Below are 23,092 nucleotides of genomic sequence, written 5' to 3' on the forward strand. Positions count from 1 at the left end.
AATGTATTGTTAGTTTTTTTGAACTTCATTCAGACATGTAGTTCTGGTTCATTCATGTTCATGTGGGTTCCTCATGTTTCTCCTTCTAGAAACACCATAATGCGGGAGCTTGCCCCACAGTTCCAGATCCCGTGGTCCATCCCCATGGAGGCTGAGGACATTCCCATTGTCCCTACCACTTCTGGCACTATGTGAGCAAAAGTAAAAGTTAAAAATCTGGAGTAACCACTTAAAACATCTAAGTCAGACCAGTGCTCACTTTCTGCCCCCGTGCCATCTGACTGGTGGAGCCTACCTGTATTCCTCATCTCAGATAGTCTTTCCTGTGTTTTTTGACGTGGCGAGTAGGATGAAATGGGTGGCGGCATGGGGTGGGATGGGGAAGAGGCTCTAACAGCATTCCCGATCTTAGGATGGAACTTCGTTGTGTCATTGCAATCATTCGTCATGGGGATCGTACACCCAAGCAGAAGATGAAGATGGAGGTGACACACCCAAGGTAAAAAGCCGAGTGTTCTTATCTAGACAAATAGGTTTTTGTAAGGGAAATGGGGAGGGGCACCTCTCAGAGGTTTTTGCCTTTCTCAGCCCATACTGAAGCTTCTCCTCCTTTCTTCAGATTTTTTAGTCTATTCGAAAAACATGGTGGCTACAAGACAGGGAAATTAAAACTGAAGCGGCCAGAGCAGCTACAGGTAAGATGATGAATCTGGCTGGCAGGAGCAGTGCTATGAAAAGACAGAGACCAGGATAAAAGCCTAACCAGCCAGGACTTAGCCTCCTTTGTGGACACCCTATTATTTCCTCCAGGAGGTGCTGGACATCACACGGCTGCTATTGGCTGAACTGGAGAAAGAACCAGGTGGTGAGATCGAGGAGAAGACAGGGAAATTGGAGCAGTTAAAATCCGTGCTGGAGATGTGAGAAAGGGAATAGGAAAAGGGGGGCCAATAGCAGTAAGAATTGGGTGCTGGGGTAGAAAGCAAACTGTGGGTTTATCCTGCAGGTACGGTCACTTCTCAGGCATCAACAGGAAGGTGCAGCTGACTTACTACCCTCATGGAGTAAAAGCTTCTAATGAGGGGCAAGGTGAGACATAGCACTTCTTTCCATTACCACTCACATCTTTTATTTTTGAATCCTCAGATGACCTCTCTCCCAAATTACCTTTCTGGGCTGCTCAGAAAACTTAGCATTTAGATGTCCCCACTGTTTTCCTTGTGCTTCTCCATTTTCTCAACAGTAAGGAATCTGCCTGCAGTGCAGGAGATGCGGATTTGGTCCCTGGGTCAAAAAGATCCCCTGGAAGAGGAAATGGCAACTCACTTCAGTATTCTCGCCTGGGAAATCCCATGGACAGAGGAGCCTAGTGGGCTACAGTCCCTGGGGTTGCAAGAGTCAGACACCACTGAATGACTAAGCACATACGGTTTTCCTTAGGTCTAGACCTGTTCACTCCCTCTTATTCCTGCAGATACGCAGCGGGAGGCTCTGGCCCCATCCCTCTTGCTGGTACTGAAGTGGGGTGGAGAACTGACCCCGGCTGGCCGTGTTCAGGCTGAGGAGCTGGGGCGAGCTTTCCGCTGCATGTACCCTGGAGGACAGGGTGAGTGTTTGTTGACCAGGGGTGGGGGGGTGTAGACACACAGCAGGGCCGAGATAAGATGATTAGAGAGTAAGTTGAGGAAACAAAGGGACAGAGGTGTTGGGGAGGTTAAAGGGGAAATGAGCATTCTTGGGTGTGTATAGCCTTCCTGTTCCTGGTCCTCCCCTTTGCCCCCAGGTGACTATGCTGGCTTTCCCGGCTGTGGGCTGCTTCGTCTCCATAGCACTTTCCGCCATGATCTCAAGATTTACGCCTCTGATGAGGGCCGTGTCCAGATGACTGCCGCAGCCTTTGCTAAGGTGCTTGCTCTAGTTCTCCCACAGTCCCAGCTTCCATTAGGTAGAGAAGCAGAGTTTGGAGAGCTAGTCAGGAAATTTCAGAGGGTTTGTGTGCCAACTCAGAGGAGTTTCTGCTTCTCATAGGAGTACATCCTATGCTACTGAGAATAGTTAATGGGGTTGGCCCCTTGATGTGCTCCCCAGCTCCCCCGAGCCAGCTCTCATTTGATCTCTGGGACCATCGAAGCCTAGGGGAAGTAGAGCAGAAGGAAAACTGATACACTCTGTGCTTTCCCTCCAGGGCCTTCTGGCTCTAGAAGGGGAGTTGACACCCATTCTGGTACAAATGGTGAAGAGTGCCAACATGAATGGGCTCTTGGACAGCGATGGGGATTCCCTGAGCAGCTGCCAGCACCGTGTGAAGGCTCGGCTACATCACATTCTGCAGCAGGACGCGCCCTTTGGCCCTGAGGATTACGATCAGGTCAGGCTGTCACTATCTTTGTGCCCAATACACCCCACTCCCAAATTCCTAGAATTTTAAATAATAGCAATCAATAATGGTACTTATGATGTGCCAGGCACAGTTTTACATGCTTTCCATACACTCAGTCATTTAATTTAATCCTTACCCACCCTTTGAGGTAAGTGTGGGTCCACAATCTATCATCTAGAATTTTGAAAATCAAAGATTTTTATAACCTTGCCACTAAGATTCCTTTGGCAGGGAAGCCTGGTGGTCCCAGTGGTTAAGAATCTGCCTGCCAGTGCATGGGACACAGATTCAGTCTCTGATCCAGGAAGATCCCGCATGCCTCCGAGCCGTTAAATCCATGTGTCTCTACTGCTAAGCCCGTGCTCTCGAGTCAGGGAACTTGCAACTACTGAACCTGAGCGCTGCAGCTGTTAAAACCTGCATGCCCTAAAGCCTGTGCTCAGAAACAGGAGAAGCCACCACAGTGAGAAGCCCCCGCTCGCCACAGCTAGAGAAAGCCCAACAACAGAGACCCAGTACAGCTGAAAATAATTAAATTAAAAAAGTAGAGATTCCTTTGGCAGCAAAACCCAACATGACAAGACTGACTCTAATCTCTATGTATCCCATCTTATGTAAAACAGTCATACACATAGATAGGAATATGTATATATGTATATACATATATGTATATATGTGTCAGTTCACTTCAGTTCAGTCGCTCAGTCGTGTCTGACTCTTTGCGACCCCATGAATCGCAGCACGCCAGGCCTCCCTGTCCATCACCAGTTCCTGGAATCTACCCAAACCCATGCCCATTGAGTCGGTGATGCCATCCAGCCATCTCATCTTCTGTATATATATACATATGTATATAGATACATGTATACATATATACATATACATAGAACAGTGTTTGGTTATGCCCTAGGCCCTGCTGCAGGTATTATCTAACATATGGCATATGCTCTGTATTAACTTCTTAAGGTCCAAAAAATTCTCAGTTCCATAACAGCCTATCCCAAGGATTTTCAATAAAAGAGTGTTTCAATTTGTCTACTGCTGTATTAAAAACCACCCCAAACTCAGTAACTTAAGACAAAAACCATTTTTATTTTCTCACTCTCCATTCTAGGCTCAACTAGTCTTGCTTAGGGTCTTTCTTAAAGTTGCCTAGATGCTTAGGGTCTATTCTAGAGAATAGCATTTTCTGTGTTCTTCTCTGAGCAGGCCTCGATAAAGAGGCAGGACCTTGATACCTTATTTTCCAATTCATTGCTCAATGTCAAATCAAACTATAGAAATGATCCCTGAAAGTATAGTCTTTCAATGTCAAATCAAAAAAAAACTAAGGCATTTTCCTTTTTCCCTTGCTACCCTTTACCAGCAGGAATGGAACTTGTGATGAGTGAGGTAGAATGTGCTTTCCACCTGCGGTGTCCTCTCCCCCTCCCCATTTTTCATTGACTGGGACCATCCTGCATGCTTGAGTTGGACTTAGTTCTGAGGCAGCACCTCTGCTCTAGGTTCAAGCTAGCATCTTGTTTAGAGGAATAAGATAATGTCATTTCTGTTATCCACTCATGAAAACATTCTGTGGGGATTTGGGTTGAATATTCCCCAGCATTTTCTCTGAGTATTTTAGAACCTCCAAGAAGACCTAGATCTGTTTTATTTCCTCTGGACTTCAAAACTTTTAAGATGACCCATTCTCAGGTAGCTGTGTGCTAGGTCAGTCCCCTCATTGGAACTGCTAGTGTTCCCAGAAGCCTGAGAATGCTTGTTGGAGCGAGCTGACAGACAGAGCCAGTTTGCTGGCAGTCTCCGTGATGAGCGCACAGGAGCCTGGGCAGTTGGCACTGAGTCTGTCTTGCTCTCCATCTCTCCGTTCTCCACAGCTGGCTCCCACTGGAAGCACTTCCCTGCTCAGCTCCATGGCTGTTATCCAGAATCCTGTGAAGGTCTGTGATCAGGTATTTGACCTGATTGAAAACCTCACTCACCAGATCCGGGAACGGATGCAGGACCCCAAGTCTGTAGGTGGGTTCGAACACTACTGTCTTCCTTTTCAGGGTTTGGGTGTGGACGGGTTCCTCAGGCCACCCCGTGCCCTCCTCTACGTGTCCGAGACAAGTCATCCTCATCTCTCTGGCTCTGCTTCAGATGTGCCAGGGTCTTCAGTTAGAGGTAAATAAAAGCCTCTGGCTCTCTCTGACTGTCTGTCCGCCTTCCAGACCTGCAGCTCTACCACAGCGAGACACTAGAGCTGATGCTGCAGCGTTGGAGCAAGCTGGAGCGCGACTTCCGGCAGAAGAGTGGGCGCTATGACATCAGTAAGATCCCTGACATCTACGACTGTGTCAAGTATGATGTCCAGCACAATGGGAGTCTGGGACTTCAAGGCACGGCAGAACTGCTCCGTCTCTCTAAGGCATTGGCTGATGTAGTTATTCCCCAGGTGTGTCTCACGGAAGGGATCGAGTCTGGGGCCAGGGGCACTGGGGCAGGAAGGAGAGAAGAGGCAGAAAGGAAGCATGGTGTGGGAACCAGGGGGAGGAAGCTAGAGAAGGAATTAGTTGAGCTGCTACAATCGTGGCTCTGAGGAAGCTGAAGAGGCTAACTGGGGAGAAACCTAGGGAGGAGGAATGCAGCGAACTGGGAAGAAGCCCGAGACCTGAGGTAAAGACAAGCATGACCTTGGGCCTGGGAGTATGAGGCGAGAGGAAAAAGAGATTTGTTGAGGTACTTATTCCTGGCTTGTGGCCCCTAGGAATACGGGATCAGTCGGGAGGAGAAACTGGAAATTGCCGTGGGCTTCTGTCTCCCACTGTTGCGGAAGATACTACTTGACTTGCAGAGAACCCATGAGGATGAGTCTGTCAACAAGCTGCATCCCCTGTGAGGGAGGGCTGGGCGGGGTGCTGGATGGAGGGAGGGGGCATGTCAGGGGGCTCTGGGGGAACCCAGGCCGGGACTGCTTGGGGAACCAAGAATGGAAGGGGGTTCTGGGATGGAAAGCAGGGAGACTTTGAGGCGGGAGGAGGGAGTTTGTGGCGGGCCGGGAAGGCAATGGCTGACAGCATGAGTGACCCGGCTGTTGTCTCAGGTACTCCCGAGGGGTGCTCTCTCCAGGCCGCCATGTTCGAACACGGCTCTACTTCACCAGCGAGAGCCACGTGCACTCCCTTCTCAGCGTCTTCCGCTACGGGGGACTTCTGGATGTAAGGATCTTCCTTCTTCCCTCAGCCTATGAGCTTCCTGTCCCAGCGTTCTTTTGCTCTCCTCCTCACTCTTCTTTTCACTGCAAGCTTCCTCCTGTCTTCCTGTCTCCCCACCCATTCGCTGACGCCCTCGTCCTTGGGCCCTGGCCCGCCTCTTCTCGCGTTTGGCAGGAAACCAAGGATACACAGTGGCAGCGAGCTTTGGCTTATCTCAGTGCCATCCCAGAGCTCAACTACATGACGCAGATTGTCATCATGCTCTATGAAGACAACACCCGGGTGAGGCGCTAACCGGGAGGATGAGGAGAGGGCCCCTTCTTCTCCTCCATCCCCTTTTAGGGAAAGACTTTCTCATCCTTAGAATCTGTGAAATCCAGTATCTAAGTGCAGCACGCAGAGCGTGTCCAGGAGGTTCCCCTGGAATGAAAGACATATTCTGGGTTGATGTTGAGTCAGAGAGATACCAGAGAACAGAGCTCTGACATTAGGGAGGGCATGGAATTTGAACGGTGTTATAGTGAGAAAAATAATGTTTCTCCTCTCAAACACTGTTACACATATACTTTCTTCATCTGGCTCCCCAAAGATACCTTTAAATGTGCTGCTGTGTGTACTGTCACAAAGCTGAATTCCTGCAGGAGATGGTTGTGGGAGATTCCCCAGTCTACTTCCATTGTCAAACTGGAAGTTGGAAAGTCACGCGGAGGTGATGGCATGAGGATCCCATGAGACTAGACTGTGGGGAGCTGTTACTGTAGAGGAGGGTGAGACACTGAAACCTCAGCCCTCCCTGCGAGGCTGTGACCTCTTGAGTTCCTCCGTTGTCCCTGCCTGGGCTTCCACCACCACACTCAGCTTCGCCAACTTCCCCTTCCTCTGGCTATGCCCCGTAGGATCCCTTGTCGGAGGAGCGGTTCCACGTGGAATTGCACTTCAGCCCTGGAGTGAAAGGCGTCGAGGAAGAAGGCAGTGCCCCCACGGGCTGTGGATTCCGTCCAGCCTCTTCTGAGGTGGGTCAGAGCACTGGGATTTGGGACAGGAGGATTTAGGAACCAAGTGGTGGGAAACTCGGAAACAGTACAGGGAAGTTGAAAGGATTGGAGAGACTGGAGTAGGAGGCTGGAGGCCATTAACCCGTCTCCCTTCTGTGCCTGTTATTGGGTAGAATGAGGAGAGGAAAGCAGACCAAGGCAGCGTGGAGGACCTGTGCCCCGGGAAGGCATCAGATGAGCCAGACCGAGCATTGCAGACCTCGCCCCTGCCCTCTGAGGGCCCTGGCCTCCCAAAGAGATCACCCCTCGTTCGTAACCGCAAAGCCGGCTCCATGGAGGTAATGGGAGGGGCCTGGGAGAAGGAAGTGGTAGAAATGTTCGTAGGACAATTTCTGTGAATCTCTGAATCCCTTCAGTGGAATTCTTGGGACCTTAAGCAGAGTCCTCCTGCCCCTGATGTATATGTAACCCATAATGTCACTTTCACAGCTGGTCTCCCCATAAAGCTCCTTTAAGCTGGAGGCTCCTTCTGAAGTTAAAGAGATGCTGGTGAGGGCCATCTGAGAGACAAGGACTTCAAGAGATGAGATTGAGGAGGAGGCCTCTGGATGCATTTGAAAAGGCAGTTCTTTAAAAGAAAATGAAGAGAATGTAATAGAAACAGCATGAACTCTGGGCTAAAATCTTGTTTGATAGATGCTGTGTGATCTTGGACAGGCAGCTTCTCCAAGCCTCAATTTTTTTCATCTGTGATATATAAATACAAGTAATACTCATCATATAGATGCTCAGTAAACAGTTGGCAATGAAGACAATACAGTTGATTAAAGGCCAAGCCCTCTTCATCTTCTTCTTGTCTTGGGTAAATATTATGGCTCTGATAGTAGTAAATATCACTTTACTAAAAATGACACTTTCATTTAACCCTTTTAGAGTTATCTATACTCTCATTCCAGAAAAGGAATCAGGTCTGGAGGTCTGTCTGTCTCCCCTTTGTTTGGATGAGGTTTATCAACCTGGGCCTGTGTTCTGCTGTGCTTGAAGTTTGTGTCTAGCCCTGGTTCTAGCCTAGAGGAAAGGATTTTTGTAAATCTTACATTTTATCCTGGGGTAAACACCAAAGTTCTGGTCTTTTCTTCCTGGAGAGATCCTTTCCTTCTTTGGCTCATTGACACTCTTTGACCCCATGATTTAGCCCTGTCTCAGGACCATGACTGGTGTGGATCCTGCTTTGACAGATGAATCTGTTCACTTGGTTTGGTACCAGTTCTCTGTCTTAGGGGAACGGGCCTTTCCATTTTGAAGTATGTCAGAAGAATCTATGATTAGCTTACGGAGGTTCAGCCAAAGGTTCATGGTTCAGATTTTGGAGCAGACAAACTTCAGCCTCTGTTCTAGACTCATCTTTTTCTTCCTGATTATGTTAAGGTGCACTTGACGTCCTGAATACTCAGAGTTTCTTTAGCTGGGGTATGTGTCATTCACTCCTTGAGATATAAGTTAACTTAGTATCCACAGTACATTAGAACCCTACTGACTCATGTGGGTAGACCACATGGACAGAATGACATGTAATTGTCCAGTAATAGACTTCTCCTCCATATCCAGTGTCTTCTCCATTCGTGTCAGCCTCTCTGGCACTGTTGTGCTGGACCCCCTTTGCTTCTGATTTAAGCAGCCAAGAGACATAGGCAAAGCAGAGCTCCCAGTGTATTATCTTCCCAACTTGATGAAATTGATTTCTTTCTTTCAGGCTTACAGGAAGCTTCCTGTTGTCATCAGATTTCTATCTCTCAGTTACTGGTACTGCTTGTACCATGCCTCTGCAGGCTGATGGTTGCCCAAGATATTCTCCTCAGCTTTGCAAGAAAATCTTCTCTCTGCTGTTTGTTCACGCAGCCTTTTCATAGTTACAGTTCCTCTCCTTGTTTAATAAGTATAGGCATCAATAGTCTTATTCTTATCAACTGCGACCCTTCTCTCCATTCCTTCTTCTCTTATGTGTTTGGACTGGTTTAGAATTAAAAACCTGTGACCTTCATAGCAGCTGTGCCCTAGGTGATCGTCCTCTTCGGCTCTACAACTGCCTCTGCCCAGTGGGCATTAGGTCTTTGGAGAGCCTGGGGTGTAAGGAACCGTGACTGGTTTTCCACCTGGCCTGATTGCAGGTCATAAACATTCAGTGCACAGTGAGCCTGGACCTGATTCCCTTGAGGGGAGGGCACCACCAGAGGTCAGGGGAACCTCCCCTGGCCTTCCCCCACCATCAGCCTGCAATACCAGGCTGTGTCCACCGTGCACCTGGCCTCTTGCACACAGGTGTCCCTGTGTACCTTGTCTTCCTTGATTGCCTTTGTCTTTGCCATCTGGGACTTAGGGACTCAGAACGCTGCTGAGGAGGGTGTATGTTGGGGGTTGTGTGACTGAGCCCTTGTAGGCTTTTTGGAAATTCATTTCATGTCTCTAGGAGTGGAGGGGGGGGCTTCTGGTTCAGATAAGAAACTAAGTATGGGGACTTCTGAAGGTCCAGTGGCTAAGACTCCATGCTTCCAGTGCAGGGGGCTGGAGTTCAACCCCTGGTCACAGAAGTAGATCCCACATGCTACAATGAAGATTGAAGACCTAGCATGATGCAACTAAGACCCACTGAAGCCAAATAAGTAATTTTTTTTTTAAAGAAGCTAAATATGGTTGCTGTAACCACAACTGTCCTGTGGAAAGAAGTGGGCATGGCTGGGCTTTACTACTTACTGTGGCTGAGCTATTGTGATTGGCTTTCTGAGTTCTGCTTAGGGATATAAAGATGAAGGAACTGTGCTCTGCTGAGAACTGAAAACGGTTGACTAATGATTTCTCAGATTTGGGATTGGAGGGCTGCAGGGACAGGCATCTTGGAAACAGAAGTACTTTCTAGTATAGAAGGGTTCCCAGGGCAGTTTCCTCTGTAAAATGCATTCTTAGACTTTGTATTCTTTTTCTCCATAAAAGTATTTTGGCTCTTAAACTTTATGACATTGCTTGGTTTCATAGGGGCAGGAATTCAGGACCTGGGTTTTAGACTGCTCCACTGAAGTGTCTCAGTGGTCATACAGAGTCCTCTTTCCCCAGGTGCTTTCTGAGACTTCCTCCTCGAGGCCTGGTGGGTACCGACTCTTTTCATCTTCACGGCCACCGACAGAGATGAAGCAGAGCGGCCTAGGTATGGCTTTCCAGCATCTCTGACCTGTTATTGGGAAGGGGTGTCTGTCTGTTCTTTAGGGTTTTGTTGTGGGAAACCGTAGTCATGGGAGTTGGGGTCATCTAGTTGGTGGAGTTGTTGGATGGGGCTGGGGAGGATGTAGTGGGAGAAACCATATTCAGATATGAACTTTGACCCCAGATGATTGTCTCCATTCTAGGATGGTGTTTGTGTTTTGGTTTTTTACACGAACCCCTATTTCTTTGACTGAGGGCATTTTTCTGGCTTCACTTCTTATTCCTTGTCTGTCCCTTCAGTCTAGCCCAGACATTAAGGGTCCATAGAGACGGTGACTGTTCAGAGTCATCAGAAACAAAGCTGTAAACAGATGTCCTTGTGAGCCCCCCTCCCCCACCCCCCACCCCAATAGGGGTCATGTTCCTCATTTGGAAAACTTGTGCCATATCTTCCTTTGAGACCTGTGTTTATTACATCCCTGCTCTGGCCCCTCCTACCTCCACACCCTCCCCTTCATCCTCTCCTAATCCTGTAATTTTTTTTCCTTCCTTCCTGAAAATTGAGGGACAAATCTGAGACTGATGTAGTGGCAGAGGCTTCTCTCAGGACTTTGAGGGAATGTCTCTTGATTTTTTTGATTCCTGGAGAGGGGTGGAGAACATCATTCAACCTTTCCTAAGAACACAGACTACAGGAAGGACCAAGCCTAAGAGGGTATTGTATTCTTCGGGAGTGGGGAGTGGTCCTTGGGAGGGGCTATCTTTGGACAGTGCCTGTGAGCCAGTTCCCAGACCTGGCAGATAGACACATGTTGTGGGGTCTAGACTCTGTTTTTCTCTCTCTTGTCCCATTATGCTCCTTTCATTATTATCTGTTACGTTTCTCCTTGGCACTCAATTTCCTGGCCCCCAAATGGCCAGCATTTGGACCAGCAAGGAGAAGAAAGGTTTGGGGGGAACTTTCCAGGCTAATTGTATGGGAGTAGATTGTTTTCTGGAGCCCTAGAAAGAGGTAGATGGTTTGGTGCATGAAAAATAAGTGACAAGTGTCTAGATCTATGCTATGGAATTCTTTCTCCCAGAAATCCCATAAAAGACTGGGTTTCAGGTAGGCTGGGAAAGAGGATGGGTATGTCTGGCCCAGTTAAGGGGCAGTGCTGTCAAGAAGAAGGCAGAGATCTGAGTCTGGTGGACAGATGGTGGTGGTAAGGTAAAGACTACCCCCTGAGACGATCCAACGCTGAACAGTACGGCACTGGCAGGACTACACCAGAAAAATCCCCTAGTGGAGGAAGTGAATGTAGAACAAAGCCCGGGGGTGGTCTGGGACAGAGCCAGCCAGTTTCAGCTTCTCTGAAGAAAAGCAGACATATTTAGCAGTCCTTGTCTCTCTCTCGAGCTCTGTCCTAGAGGTGGTTTGCATATGAAATGTAGGAGAAAATGATATACAGAGAAATGGTGCTCGGTTCCAGGGTAGAAGTTATCAGCCATCAGAATCTGTGATGACCCTGAAGGGTTGGGGCCCCTGAAAGCAAGTCCCTTCTCTATGGGCTTAAAGGAAACTGACCTCCTCTCCCTCTGTCCATTTCCCATATGAATGTCAGGTTCCCACACCAAACCTGGGGTCTTGGCTAAGATGGATCTAGACGTGGAGGAGAAGATCCCACAAACTGCAATGTTTGTCTTGTTTCCTCCTGCCCATTGTCTCTGTGTGGGCTGTAGTAGGTAGGAGAGGGGACCATGGAGGGGCCCAACCCTCCTCTTGATGAGGTATTTGAGACATGACTCACTTGATTTACTTGCTTCAGGGATTTTTCAAGTTTTATTTACTCCTCTTATTGGCAAGAGCTCTCTTTGCTTTCTTTGAACTTACACTGTGAGCATGTGGCATTGAGCATAGGACTTACAAGACAACAAACTTTCAAGAGCAGAAAAAAACATGAGATTTTTGCTGTTTTTCTGCTCATCAGGTTTTCCTGAGCAGGGTGCTCAGCGGTTAGTAGGTGTGTTCTACATAAATCACCTGGGCCCTCACATGCCTTTCAGTCTCTGTCTATTTTCACTTCAGAAACAATGCTCTGTTTCTTTCCAATGAAAAAAATCATGATTTCCTTTCTAACAGCACAGTTGATCAATCCTAAGAGTTAGGAGACCCGGATTCTAGTCCAGCTTAGCTCTGAACAAACTGTATGACCTTGAGCAAATGACATCGTTTTTGAATCTCAGTTTCCTCATCTCTAAAATCAAGAGGTTGAACTGGACAATCTTTAAATCCATGCCAGCTTTAAAAATTTAGTGAGTCTCATACTTTCTTGGGAAAGGTAAAAAGGCTAAAGGAGAACAGAAAGGAGGGAATGTTGAATGAAAAACTTAGGAGGAATTGAAACTTATGAGAACTTGGTTTGAGTTAACTACTCAAAACTTAGTCTCTAGTTCCAATCAAAGCTCTTTCCTTTCACACATGTAAGGGACTCAATCTCTGGGTTCTTCTAACCCTATTTCAAGCATAAGGAGCACTGAATTATGTCTAGGGAGAGCAAGAGGAATCCACCTGTTCTTCAGACATTCCTGGGAGCAACCTAGAGAGCACAGTTTATCCCTCTGAGTAGCTTTGGTCCCCTAATATGACTAACGCTGTATTCGTAGTGGCCTCTTGTATCCGCCAAGCAGACTTTCGGGAGACTCCTCACTCTGCTTGCCCAGCGTGGCTGTGGACAGTAGTGATAGCTGTCTGTGGTTATGCGAGGTGGCCACTGGGCGGTGGCTCTGAATGATTATGTGTGTGTGTGTCCTGATGTTGTCATGTGAAGTCGTGCGTACTTCTGTGTGGTAATTGCAGCTTTGCGTGGCTACTAATGCACTCCCGGCCTTGCAGGCTCACAGTGCACGGGGCTGTTCAGCACCACAGTGCTGGGGGGCTCCTCCAGCGCCCCGAATCTTCAGGACTACGCCCGCAGCCAAGGCAAAAAGCTGCCACCCGCCAGTCTGAAGCACCGAGATGGTATGTGGGTGGGTTTTGGGGGGGCAACACATTTCTTCATGCGTCCACCAGCAAAGACACAGCTCAAGAACAATTCATGCTTAAATAGCACTGACACTGGCCTTATGACAAGTTTCCTGCATCAGTTATTGAGAGGAGGAAGAACCAGGACCCCCACCACCCCTCCATTTGCATTCCCTCTCGCCATACGAATACTACTTATTTATGCTTATCCCTTCATAATCTCCCACATACAGCCCTGCCGCATCAGTTTACTCCACCTTTGTATTCTTTCCTGGATTCTGGCCTGTAGGGGTGAGAACCAAAAAGGGCAACCCATGGTCAGGAAGAATGCAGTGGTACCTTGAAAATCTAGGAGGTCAGGGATGGGGAAGTTGTTCAGCCAAGGCAGGAAAAACAATCCGGGAAGAGATTGGGGGAAGGGATGAGAGTTTCTACAAAGGTTTTTATTTCTGAATGACCAAAAAGAGGATGTGGTGGTGAGTTTAGGGCTGTTTATGGGGCCTTATTGTGGTAAAGGTGACACACGGGTTCCTGAGAGGAGATTATCCAAAGGAAAAGATTGAAATACAGTAGACAGGGACCTACAGGGTGGGGGTGGGAGCAGGTTGTTACTAACAGTAAAGAACAGAGTATGTTGTGAACAAATTCCAGAGCAGAGGGCGGGGACCGCGGTGGGTATAATCCCCGTGATGTCTTTTCTCCCCAGAGCTCTTGTTTGTCCCGGCCGTAAAACGATTTTCTGTGTCGTTTGCAAAGCATCCGACTAACGGTACGTTTGCTTCTGACTCAACGTCATTCCTCCTCACCATGTCACTGCCAGACACTTAACCTCTGAGTTCTGACACTGACTTTCCTCTCCCTCCACTGTGTTGACACCCTGCTGTCTGTGAATGAACCACTCACTAATTGTCCCTTCTGGGGTACACCCCTTGTTGTGACAGACCTTAGTCTCAGCCACAGCCTGGCTGCCCGATCCCTGGGGCAACTCAAGGTCTTACTTCTGTGGTCACCTTTATCACCATTGTGTCACTTTTTTCAGCGTTGTCACCAAAACATGAGTTACACCTCTTCCTTTCCCATCACATGACTTCCAGGCTTCCTACAAACATGATAATGGTTTCCCTTCTTAGGAAGAGAGTACTATTTCCTGTATCATCCCCATTTCTTTTCTCTTTTATCCCCCAACTCCTCAGCTTATATAATTTTGACTTTCCTATTTTCTTCACCAGTTCTTTTGTTGGAGTGGACGACTGATTTGCTTGTGGAACAGTGCTGCGGTTCCCAGTTCCCAAGCCTACCCATAAAGGGCATTAGTCTTGAGCATATCGTGTTCCATCTCTATATTCCTGTCTCCCACCATTGTGTGTATTTTGTGTGGCTCTTGTGCTCCTGACATCTGCTTTATGTTACTACTAACCTAGGGCTTGGGCCTACAAAAGAGGAGCCCAGATTGATTTGAGATAAAAGAGAGAGAGGAATATGAGGTTCAGGAAAAAGAATTGTGCCTTGAGGGTTTCCACGTGGTTTCCATGTCGCCCCAGCCTCTCTGTAGCACTGTGGCCTCAGAGAAGGGGAGGTAAAGAGTAGAGATGTCTCCTGGGGGTTCTGGGGTAGCTTAGGAATAAATCATATTTCGAGAATACTGAAGAACAGTGTCTGCCCGCTCTAAGGTGGGAGAGTTTGGAGATCTGTGTAAAGCCCAGACTTAAGGGCTGTGGTCTCGTTTGTAGGGTGGTGAGGGGCCCAGGGCTTCCCCTTTGCTTTATCCTTTGTATCCTTAGTTTCTCCCTGCGTTGTGTCTTGTCTTCAAGGTAAATCCAGTTTTGTTTGATATGATTTTCTTCTGTTCAAGAGCTAAGACTCTCTGAGGGAGGTGAAATTAGCCTGGCCTCCTGGCTGGAAGAAACTCCAGGTACTGATCACCTGCTCCTTAGCCAGTGGCAGCTGCTGGATTTCAGCCAGTTCAAGCCATACCTCTCCACTCAGCACTGCTGGGGTCTCCCTAATCTGACTAGTCTGTACATCTTCAGTTTATACCCCACCCCCATCCCCTGCTCCCACTCATGCCTGTGACAGGATCTTCCCATTCTGAGTGGCCTGACTGTGTGGTTAGCCTCAAGCTCTTCTGGCCTTCATGCCACAGTCATCTCCAGAGTATAACCTCATGCACCAACCCACAAACTACAGCCCTGGATTTGGACTTGGAGGCTTGTTACTTGGGGGGGGGGGGGGGGGGGGGTGGTGGTGGTAAAGAAGATAGTACTAGGAACTTGGGCCCCTGACCTCAGAGCTAAATCACAACTCTCCTAAGTAATTTGTAAGAAAAGATCCAAATTCCCCAAATAGATCCTTAAGCCTCTGTATGTATCTCTGGTTTCCTGAAGCCTTGGTTAGCAGCTTTACCAATTGAAGAAAAGAAGAATTAATTCTACCAAAAGGAGGAGAGGAAGAAAGACCTGGACAATTACCGTGCAGGAGAGTAATTTCAAGATCCCCTCCAATACCCTGCATGCATCCTCAGGGCTGTGCTGGCCTTTGTTCTTGAACTTGAGCTTGAAGGCTAAAGTGTCTGAGAAACCAGAATCTGGGATCTAGGAGAAATAGACTTGAAGTTCTTATGTCTCTTGCTGGAGGTTATCCAGATTTAATATGGCCCTCAAGACAATATGAGGGCTCTGCCCCATGGCCAAATGTCACTGGACCGACCCAGCAATTACAGAGCAGATGCTCTGTCCGCAATTGCTTGCAGCAGCTTAGTTCACAGCAGTGTGCCAACCTACTGTCCATCATCACCATCTCTTTGCCATGATGCGTGGCTTTGAAATAGCAGCTGGAGAAACTGGACCTGGCTTTGAGAAAGAGGCCAGGCAATGCTACTTCCTTGCTTTGTTGGGAGAACATCCCTCCGCCATTCCTGCCTGTATTCCTGGTAAGCTGCCGTCACATCCTCTGCCTGCCTCAAGTATGGAAGTATGGCCCCTTACTAAACTGCACGCTGAACTTACCAAGGTGAACTAATAGAGTGGGAAAGAGACTGTGGCTCTCCCTCATCCAGAGCGTCAGTGTGCCCACCAGATCCGCTCAGCTCATTCTCTTCTAGGGACCCACACAGTTGCGTGACTGTGGATACAGAAATCTCTTGACATCCGAACTAGAGTCTTTGGGAACCATAGTCACATAGGTCACCCTGTGGAACCCACCCCTGGTCTGGGAGTTGTGAGCAGTTGTCCTTATCTCCCTTGATCCTACTTTATCTAGATCCTATCATCAGTTTATAAGACCCTGTACCTTTTTAAAGGCTGTGTATTTGAACAAGAGTGAAGGATGATTAATCAGTATCGGCATTTTTACATATTGATTCCATTTTTTACATGCTGTTTTGAAGGTCACCTGGTTTCCTGCTCATCTGTGTCAGCTGCCTAACACCAGCCTTGTCTGTGGCTGGCTTAGAGTCTGGTCCAGACAACCCGGTCTGAGTCTTTAGGAGCCTTTTAGCTTCAGGCTTTATCTCGATCACCTATACCATTCTTGACCCTCTTCTCCCAGTGACTTTGAATCTTTTCATCTCTATCCCAACCTTGTAAATACATTCATCTGAGAAGCAAGCCCTAACCAGGGTTTATCCAAGAACGATCAGGGACACTGGAGTTCCCAGCTACAGAATGGCCAGCTCACCCGGTCCAGAAAGATGTGACTGCAGTCTGTAAGCACTGACTGAATTCTGCGCAACGAGAAGCGGGGGCGGGGCTGCTGCCGGATGGGGTCTCACTTGCCCGTTCTTTTAGACTCACCTCTTTCAGACTTAGCATGATGCCAGTACTCTTCCCCCCTGCGAGGGCTGCCCCGTGGCTCTGACCATGGCTCTGACGTCTCTGCTTCCCTCTTAGCTCACCTTGGAGCTGAATGGCCCCGCCTCCCAGGAATGCTTCTGTCATCCAGCGCCCCCCTCACTGTCTCTCCCTCTTCTCTCTCTTTATCTCCGTGCTTCCTGCCGTGGTCCCCCAACCCCTCCAGAGCTGCTGGATGACCAGCACCCTGTGGTCCGGTTGCTGCGCAGTTTTTCCTCTGACTGCACAGGGGGCCGGCCAGTGTCCTTGGATGCCACGCTGGCGCATCACCTGCACCAGTGCTCCTACCACCTGCGCCTCTTCCGGAACTGGCTGCGCTCAGGGCAGGATGACCCCGAGTGCCTCTACGGTACCCCCTGCCACCAAGCGGGCTGCTGCCACTGCGCTGGCTGGGACTGACTGCTTTGCTTCTTGCACTTCTGGCAGGAGCGCCCACCTGCTCCTTTCTCCTCTCTGCCCTGAGGTTATGTGACTTGCATTTAGTTGCTTGGATGGGACTGGGGCCAGGCTGCCTGGTGGCTGTAGTGCTGGCTGCTCATCCTCTTCCCACTCTCCTTCCTCACTGCCTCCTAATGTTACCTATTCCCGGTGCTATTCGGTACAACAGCAGTCTCTTGCCCTGGAATCTATTCTTATCTCTGTGACCACCATCTTCAAATCCAGATGTTTCTCTAGCTGCCCTGAGCAGCTGGGGAATGTACCTCTCCTGCCCTCCTGCCATTAATGGAGGCACAGAGGTCTCAGTTGCATCCTTGAAGCGACCAAGGGCCAAAGGTTAGAAGATGGTCAGGTATAATCCTTTTGAGTTATGTAGGTTTTAATCATTGTCAGACTCTAAGCTATGTCTTGCATAAATGTTGCTGTCCTGCCTACCCTTAGTCCCTCTAAAGAGCTATAAAGGAAGCATAGGAAAGATGAGGAACTGAAAAAGTGTTGAGATGTTTGCTTCTTGATTCTCTAACAGGACCTTTTTTTCCATCAACAGGCCCTGAGATTAGAGTCGGTTTATCCTTCACCCTACAATGTAGATCTACATTGGAATTGTGGGGTTCAGAGCAGAGAATCAGTATTTATTATTTTTTCTAGGGGGTTTGCCTCATTTTCCTGAAGGAATAGAGAAATCCTAGCAAGTCTGGGGTCTGCAGTGAGAGCAGAGGAAAGAAGCTTTGATGTGATGGAAATAACCAAGAAAGAACTTCCATCCCCCAACCTGTTCATGCATGTGTTTTCCTGAGCTGAGCTTCACATGTATTGCATGCCCTCCAGCTTCCAAATATCCTAGCCTTTCTACCCACATCCTAAATGTGCATGAACCCCTTCTCAGATCCCCAACCCTCCTCCTTAATCTGGTTCTGTAGTATGTGATCCCTGGAATCTGCTGTTTCTTCCCAGCTCCATGACTCCCTACCTCTCATTTAGACCTTCAGTTGCACCCCTTCCCTCTGGACCTTTGTTCTATTCCCCATCCACATCCCCCCTCCGCCCCTGAAAGTATAAGAAGAGTATGGGTGCTTACCTTATTGGGATTGTGTTGATTTTTCCGTGGGACATTGCAGGCTTTCCATAGGTAGGGTGAGAGGTGATTTCACTCACCCAGAGTTGGGAAATTTTTAGGAAATCTGGAGGTGACAGAGATAGACTCCTGTAGGGGCTCTAGAATTCCCTCTCCCGAGAATCTTGGATAGCCCACACTGCAAAAGCCACAGACACTCCTGATGGTTCTCAGAGACTTCCCTGCTTCCTTGGCCAGTTGGAGTATATCCAGCAGGAATAACACTGACTTTCCCCATCTCTTTTCTAACAGGATTTGAAGGGTGCTCCATGGTGCCTACTATTTACCCCCTGGAGACACTGCATAATGCCCTTTCCTTGCGTCAAGTGAGTGAATTCCTGAGTAGAGTCTGCCAGCGCCACACTGAGGCCCAAGCACAGGCGTCTGCAGGTACAGCGAATCCTCTTATCTTGAACCACTATCTCTGCCCCCACTCCATGCTCCCGAGGGCTTGAGTGGTAAGTTAAAAAGATAGGCACTCCGAAAAAATTGACTTGAAAAAATGTTTAACTGCATAGGTCAACTCAAAAGCATAGAACTATCACTCCTTCCAAGTTAATTTATAAATTTAATGTGATCTCAGTAAAAATACTACTGTTTTTCTAAAGTCAGACAAACTGACTTTGAAGTGCTCATAAAACAAACAAATAAGAATAGCCAAGGAAATCTTGAAAAGAACAGCAATGAAGGCATGTTGGCCCTACCAGATTTTAAAATATTTTATAAAATGTCTATAGTGAAAACAGTGTAATATTGGTACATGAATGGACAGAGACCAAGCAAACAAAATAGTAAACACAGAGATAGTTGAAGTTAGCATTTCAAAATACTAGGGGAAAGATATAATTTAAGGAATGGAGTTGGGACAATTGAATAGTCATTTGACAAAATTTAAAACTGAATCCATACTTCATGTTATATACCAGGATAAACTCCATAGGGATCAGACTGCAAGTAAAAATTAAACCATGCAAACTTCTCTGGTGGTTCAGTGGTTAAGAATCCTCCTGCCAATGCAGGGGACACAGTTTCAATCCTTGGTCTAGGAAAATCCCGCATGTCATGGGGCAGCTAAGCCCATGGGCGGCAACTACTGAGCCCGCACACTCTAGAGCCCGTGCTCTGCAACAAGAGAAGCCACTGCAATGGGAAGCCCAGGCACTGCAGCTAGAGTATAACCCCGGCTCACAGCAACTAGAGAAAGCTTGCATGTAGCAATGAAGACCCACCACAGCCAAAAATAATAAGTAAATAGAAATGGGGGAAAAAAAGGAAGTGAAAAGACAGCCTATAGAAAAGGGGAAAATATTTGCAAGTCATATATCTGATAAAGATCCAGAATATAACACTTCAACAACAAAAAGACAAGCAGAGACTTCCCTGGTAGCACAGTAGATAAAAATCTGCCTGCCAAAGTAGGGGACACAGGTTCAGTCCTTGGTCTGGGAAGATTCCATGTCCCGTGGAGCAATAAAGCCTATGCACCATAGCTGCTGAACCCATGGTCTAGAGCCCATGCTCCACAACCAGAGGAGTCACCACAATGAGAAGCCTGCATACCTCGATGGAGGGTAGCCCCCAATCACTGCAACTAGAGGAAAGCCTGTGCAGCAACAAAGACCCAACGCAGGCAAAAATTAGTTAATTAAAAAGACAAACAACCCAACTTAACAGTGAGCAAAGGACTTAAGTAGACACTTCTTCAGAGAAGATATATAGATAGCCAAGAAACACATGAAATACTGCTCACCCTCAGTAATCATTAGGGATATACAGATCAAAGTCACACCCAGTAGGATGGCTATAATTGTAAAAAGGAGAGAAATAGAGTAAAAGCAAGCAGAAAATAAGTGTTGGTAATGGCATGAACAAATTAGAATTTTTGTACACTGCTGGTGGAAATGTAAAAGGGTGCAGCCTTTGTGGAAAACAGTTTCACAGTTCCTCAAAAACCTAAATATAGTATTACTGTTTGACGCAGAAGTTCCCTCCCACTTTCAAAAGAACTGAAAACAGGTACTGTAACAAACATTTACACACAAAAGTTTATGGTGACACTATTCATAATAGTCAAAAGGTGGAAACGACTGAAGTGTACATGAATGGATAAACAAAATGTGGTATACGCATATAATCTCATAGTACTATAAGAACTATGAGAAGGAGTGAAGTACTGATACATGTTGCCATATGGATGAACCTCGAAAACATGACAAGTGAAAGAAACCAGGAAAAGTCACATATTGTACGATTCCATTTATATGAAAGATCCAGAACAGAGACAGAGAGCAAATTGGTGGTTTCCAGGGACTGAAGGTAGGGTAGAATGGGGAGTGACTTCTTAATAGATACGGGTTTTCTCTTTTGGGGGTAGGGGGCTGTGGTGAAAATGTTTGGAACTAGATATAGGTAGCAGTTGCACATTGTGGATGTGCTAAAGGCCGCAGAATTATATACTTTAAGATGCTACCTTTGTGTTATGTGGCCTTCACTTCGATAATAATAAAAATGAATAAATCATGCAAGTACTAAAAGTAAGCAGGGCTCACGGTGGTAGATTCCTTTATCACTAGAAAATAAGGAGAGCCTAATTGTGACTCAAATTTTGGAAACAATAGGAAAAGATTGATAAGTCATATAAACTTATGATGTTTAAGTCATATAAACATTTTTTTTAAATGTTGCAAACCAGCAGCAGCATCATAAGCAAAGAAGATTTTTTTTTCTGCATTTTTTATATCACATTTAGGCTTAATCATCCTAAAATACAGAGAACTCTTACATGTCAGAAGGAAAAGACCAAAAGTGTGATTTTTTAAAAAAATAGTTTACAAAGAAAGAAATGCAGTGGCCATTACATTTATGAAATGATGCTTAACCTTGATCATAAGAAATGTGCAAATTAAAACTACACTGAGATATCATATCTCACCTATTAGTTTGGAAAAAAAAAAATCCAAAAGTTTGATAACACATTCTCTTGTCAAGTCTGTCACAAGAGAGGCAGTTCCATACATTGTTGGTGGAACGTATGGTGCAAACGCTATGAAGGTAGATGGTGGTGCAAAATGGTGCAACCCCTATGAAGGTAGATTTTGTAATGTCTCAGAGAATTACAGATACAGTTACTTCCTTTTCTAATAATACAATTTTAGGAATTTATTCTGAAGGTATTGTTCACAAAGTTGAAATAACATTTGTACAGAGTTATTGATTTTGTACAGAATATTGGTTTTGTAAACAGTTATTGTATGCTGTTTATTATTATTTTTGGAAACAACCCAAAGGTTCTTCAGTACAAGAGTGGTTGAATAAACAGTGGCATGTCCACTCAAATGAGTGCTGTGCCTCTGTTAAAACTAGTGAGGAAGGTCTGTTGTTTGTGGAGGGGGGCAGTATATGTATCTTGATATGAAGTAATCTCCAGGATATATTGTTAACATAAACAAAAAAGGTGTAGGAGAGTGTTGATAGTACATTACCTATTTTATAAGGAGGGGGAATACAGGGAAAATAACATATTTGCAAAGAGAAATTCTATAAGTAAATAACAGAAACTAACAAAAATGTTTACCGCTGGAGAGCAACAGAAGTGGAGCTGACGGCATGATGAAAAAGCAACTTCCTCTGAGTATGCCTGTTTATAAATCTTTGACTTGTGAACCTGTAAATGTTTTTCAGAATGTAAGACTAAATCAAAAGAAGCAAATCCTAAAGTTGAGAAAGAAAAAAAAGGAAAGAAACTACCCTAACTGCATATCAAAATAGTAATATAATCACATTGGGAAAATAATTTTTCAAAAAAGTTTGAAGTACTGTGCTTTGACTATAAATCCTTTAGTGGAAAAAAATGAGGATTATAAAATAATTATAATCCTCATTCAATGGTTTGTTAATAGTGAGGTTGATACTATTTTGTAACGTACATGTCATATGTACACACACACATATAATAGAGTAATGCAAATAAGTAATTATGTTCCTATCAAGAATAAGAATTTTCAAAAATAAATAAGATACAAGTAAAAATTCAAAAATATTTTTAAAGTATTGTAATATTAAATTTGAATCGATAATATCAATATAAATTCTGTTTTTTAATGCATTTTGTAACTTAATGCATTACAAACAGTATAAGTGAGCTTCCTTAGCACCTAGATTTTGGTTTCCACATATCATCCCCCACTAAAAGCAACCAGGATTCCATGGTTGTATTCTTGGTCTAGGTCCATGTTTTTTAACCTTTTCTTCTTTTTTTTTTATCACATCCTATCCTATAGAGTATTTTTAGACTCTTTCCCTCCAATCACTCCCCACCACATGAAATTTTAATACGACAGATTAGTTTATATCTGTTAATGTAATGTCACCATTTGAGGGACCACAAACCAGTGAAATATCTTAAGTTTATATCTGTTAATGTAATGTCACCATTTGAGGGACCACAAACCAGTGAAATATCTTAAGTTTTTTCACTTTCACCAAGAACCAGTTTTATTGAGGATGCATTATCTAGGGCATGGAAAGCTCAAGGTGATCCTGAGGCACGCTGTAACAAAAACAAGGAAGCACTCAGGCCTGAAGAGGCTCCCACTGACCAGAACTGGATTATTTTAGCATTAAAAAGTACCATAATCGATTAAAGTACACTAAACATATGAACATCCACAAGCTCATAATGAATCTTACAAGAAAGATATATGCCACTTTGGGGCATATATCCAGAGAAAACCATAATTCGAAAAGATACATGCACCCCAGGATTCATAGCAGCATTATTTGCAGTAGTCAAGATATGGAAGCAACTAAATGTTCATCAGATAAATGGATGAAGAAGATGTGGTGTGTGTGTGTATATATATATATATATATATATATATATATATATATATATGAATATTACTCAGCCATAAAAAAGGAT

General features: G+C 45.9%; 1 protein-coding gene across 12 annotated transcripts in view; it reads left to right on the forward strand.

Annotated features, from left to right (window-relative positions):
* The window catches only part of PPIP5K1 (diphosphoinositol pentakisphosphate kinase 1), a 39,210-nt gene that overhangs the window by 10,112 nt on the left and 6,006 nt on the right, over positions 1-23,092 (forward strand). For 6 of the 12 annotated variants that reach the window (XM_070477972.1, XM_070477974.1, XM_070477971.1 and 3 more), the window contains 20 exons: positions 90-191; positions 413-499; positions 620-695; positions 811-920; positions 1,007-1,089; positions 1,475-1,606; positions 1,784-1,905; positions 2,186-2,368; positions 4,258-4,399; positions 4,594-4,817; positions 5,130-5,257; positions 5,466-5,580; positions 5,752-5,859; positions 6,474-6,590; positions 6,746-6,910; positions 9,681-9,771; positions 12,643-12,768; positions 13,478-13,540; positions 16,786-16,968; positions 18,424-18,561. In XM_070477972.1, coding sequence (XP_070334073.1) covers positions 90-191; positions 413-499; positions 620-695; positions 811-920; positions 1,007-1,089; positions 1,475-1,606; positions 1,784-1,905; positions 2,186-2,368; positions 4,258-4,399; positions 4,594-4,817; positions 5,130-5,257; positions 5,466-5,580; positions 5,752-5,859; positions 6,474-6,590; positions 6,746-6,910; positions 9,681-9,771; positions 12,643-12,768; positions 13,478-13,540; positions 16,786-16,968; positions 18,424-18,561 — 2,495 coding nt within the window. The remainder of the gene's footprint in view (positions 1-89; positions 192-412; positions 500-619; positions 696-810; positions 921-1,006; positions 1,090-1,474; positions 1,607-1,783; positions 1,906-2,185; positions 2,369-4,257; positions 4,400-4,593; positions 4,818-5,129; positions 5,258-5,465; positions 5,581-5,751; positions 5,860-6,473; positions 6,591-6,745; positions 6,911-9,680; positions 9,772-12,642; positions 12,769-13,477; positions 13,541-16,785; positions 16,969-18,423; positions 18,562-23,092) is intronic. The other 6 variants (XM_020881411.2, XM_070477980.1, XM_070477976.1 and 3 more) reach the window with 5 other exon arrangements.

This window comes from Odocoileus virginianus, chromosome 16 (genome assembly GCF_023699985.2).
Source record: "Odocoileus virginianus isolate 20LAN1187 ecotype Illinois chromosome 16, Ovbor_1.2, whole genome shotgun sequence".
Classification (NCBI taxonomy): domain Eukaryota; kingdom Metazoa; phylum Chordata; class Mammalia; order Artiodactyla; family Cervidae; genus Odocoileus; species Odocoileus virginianus.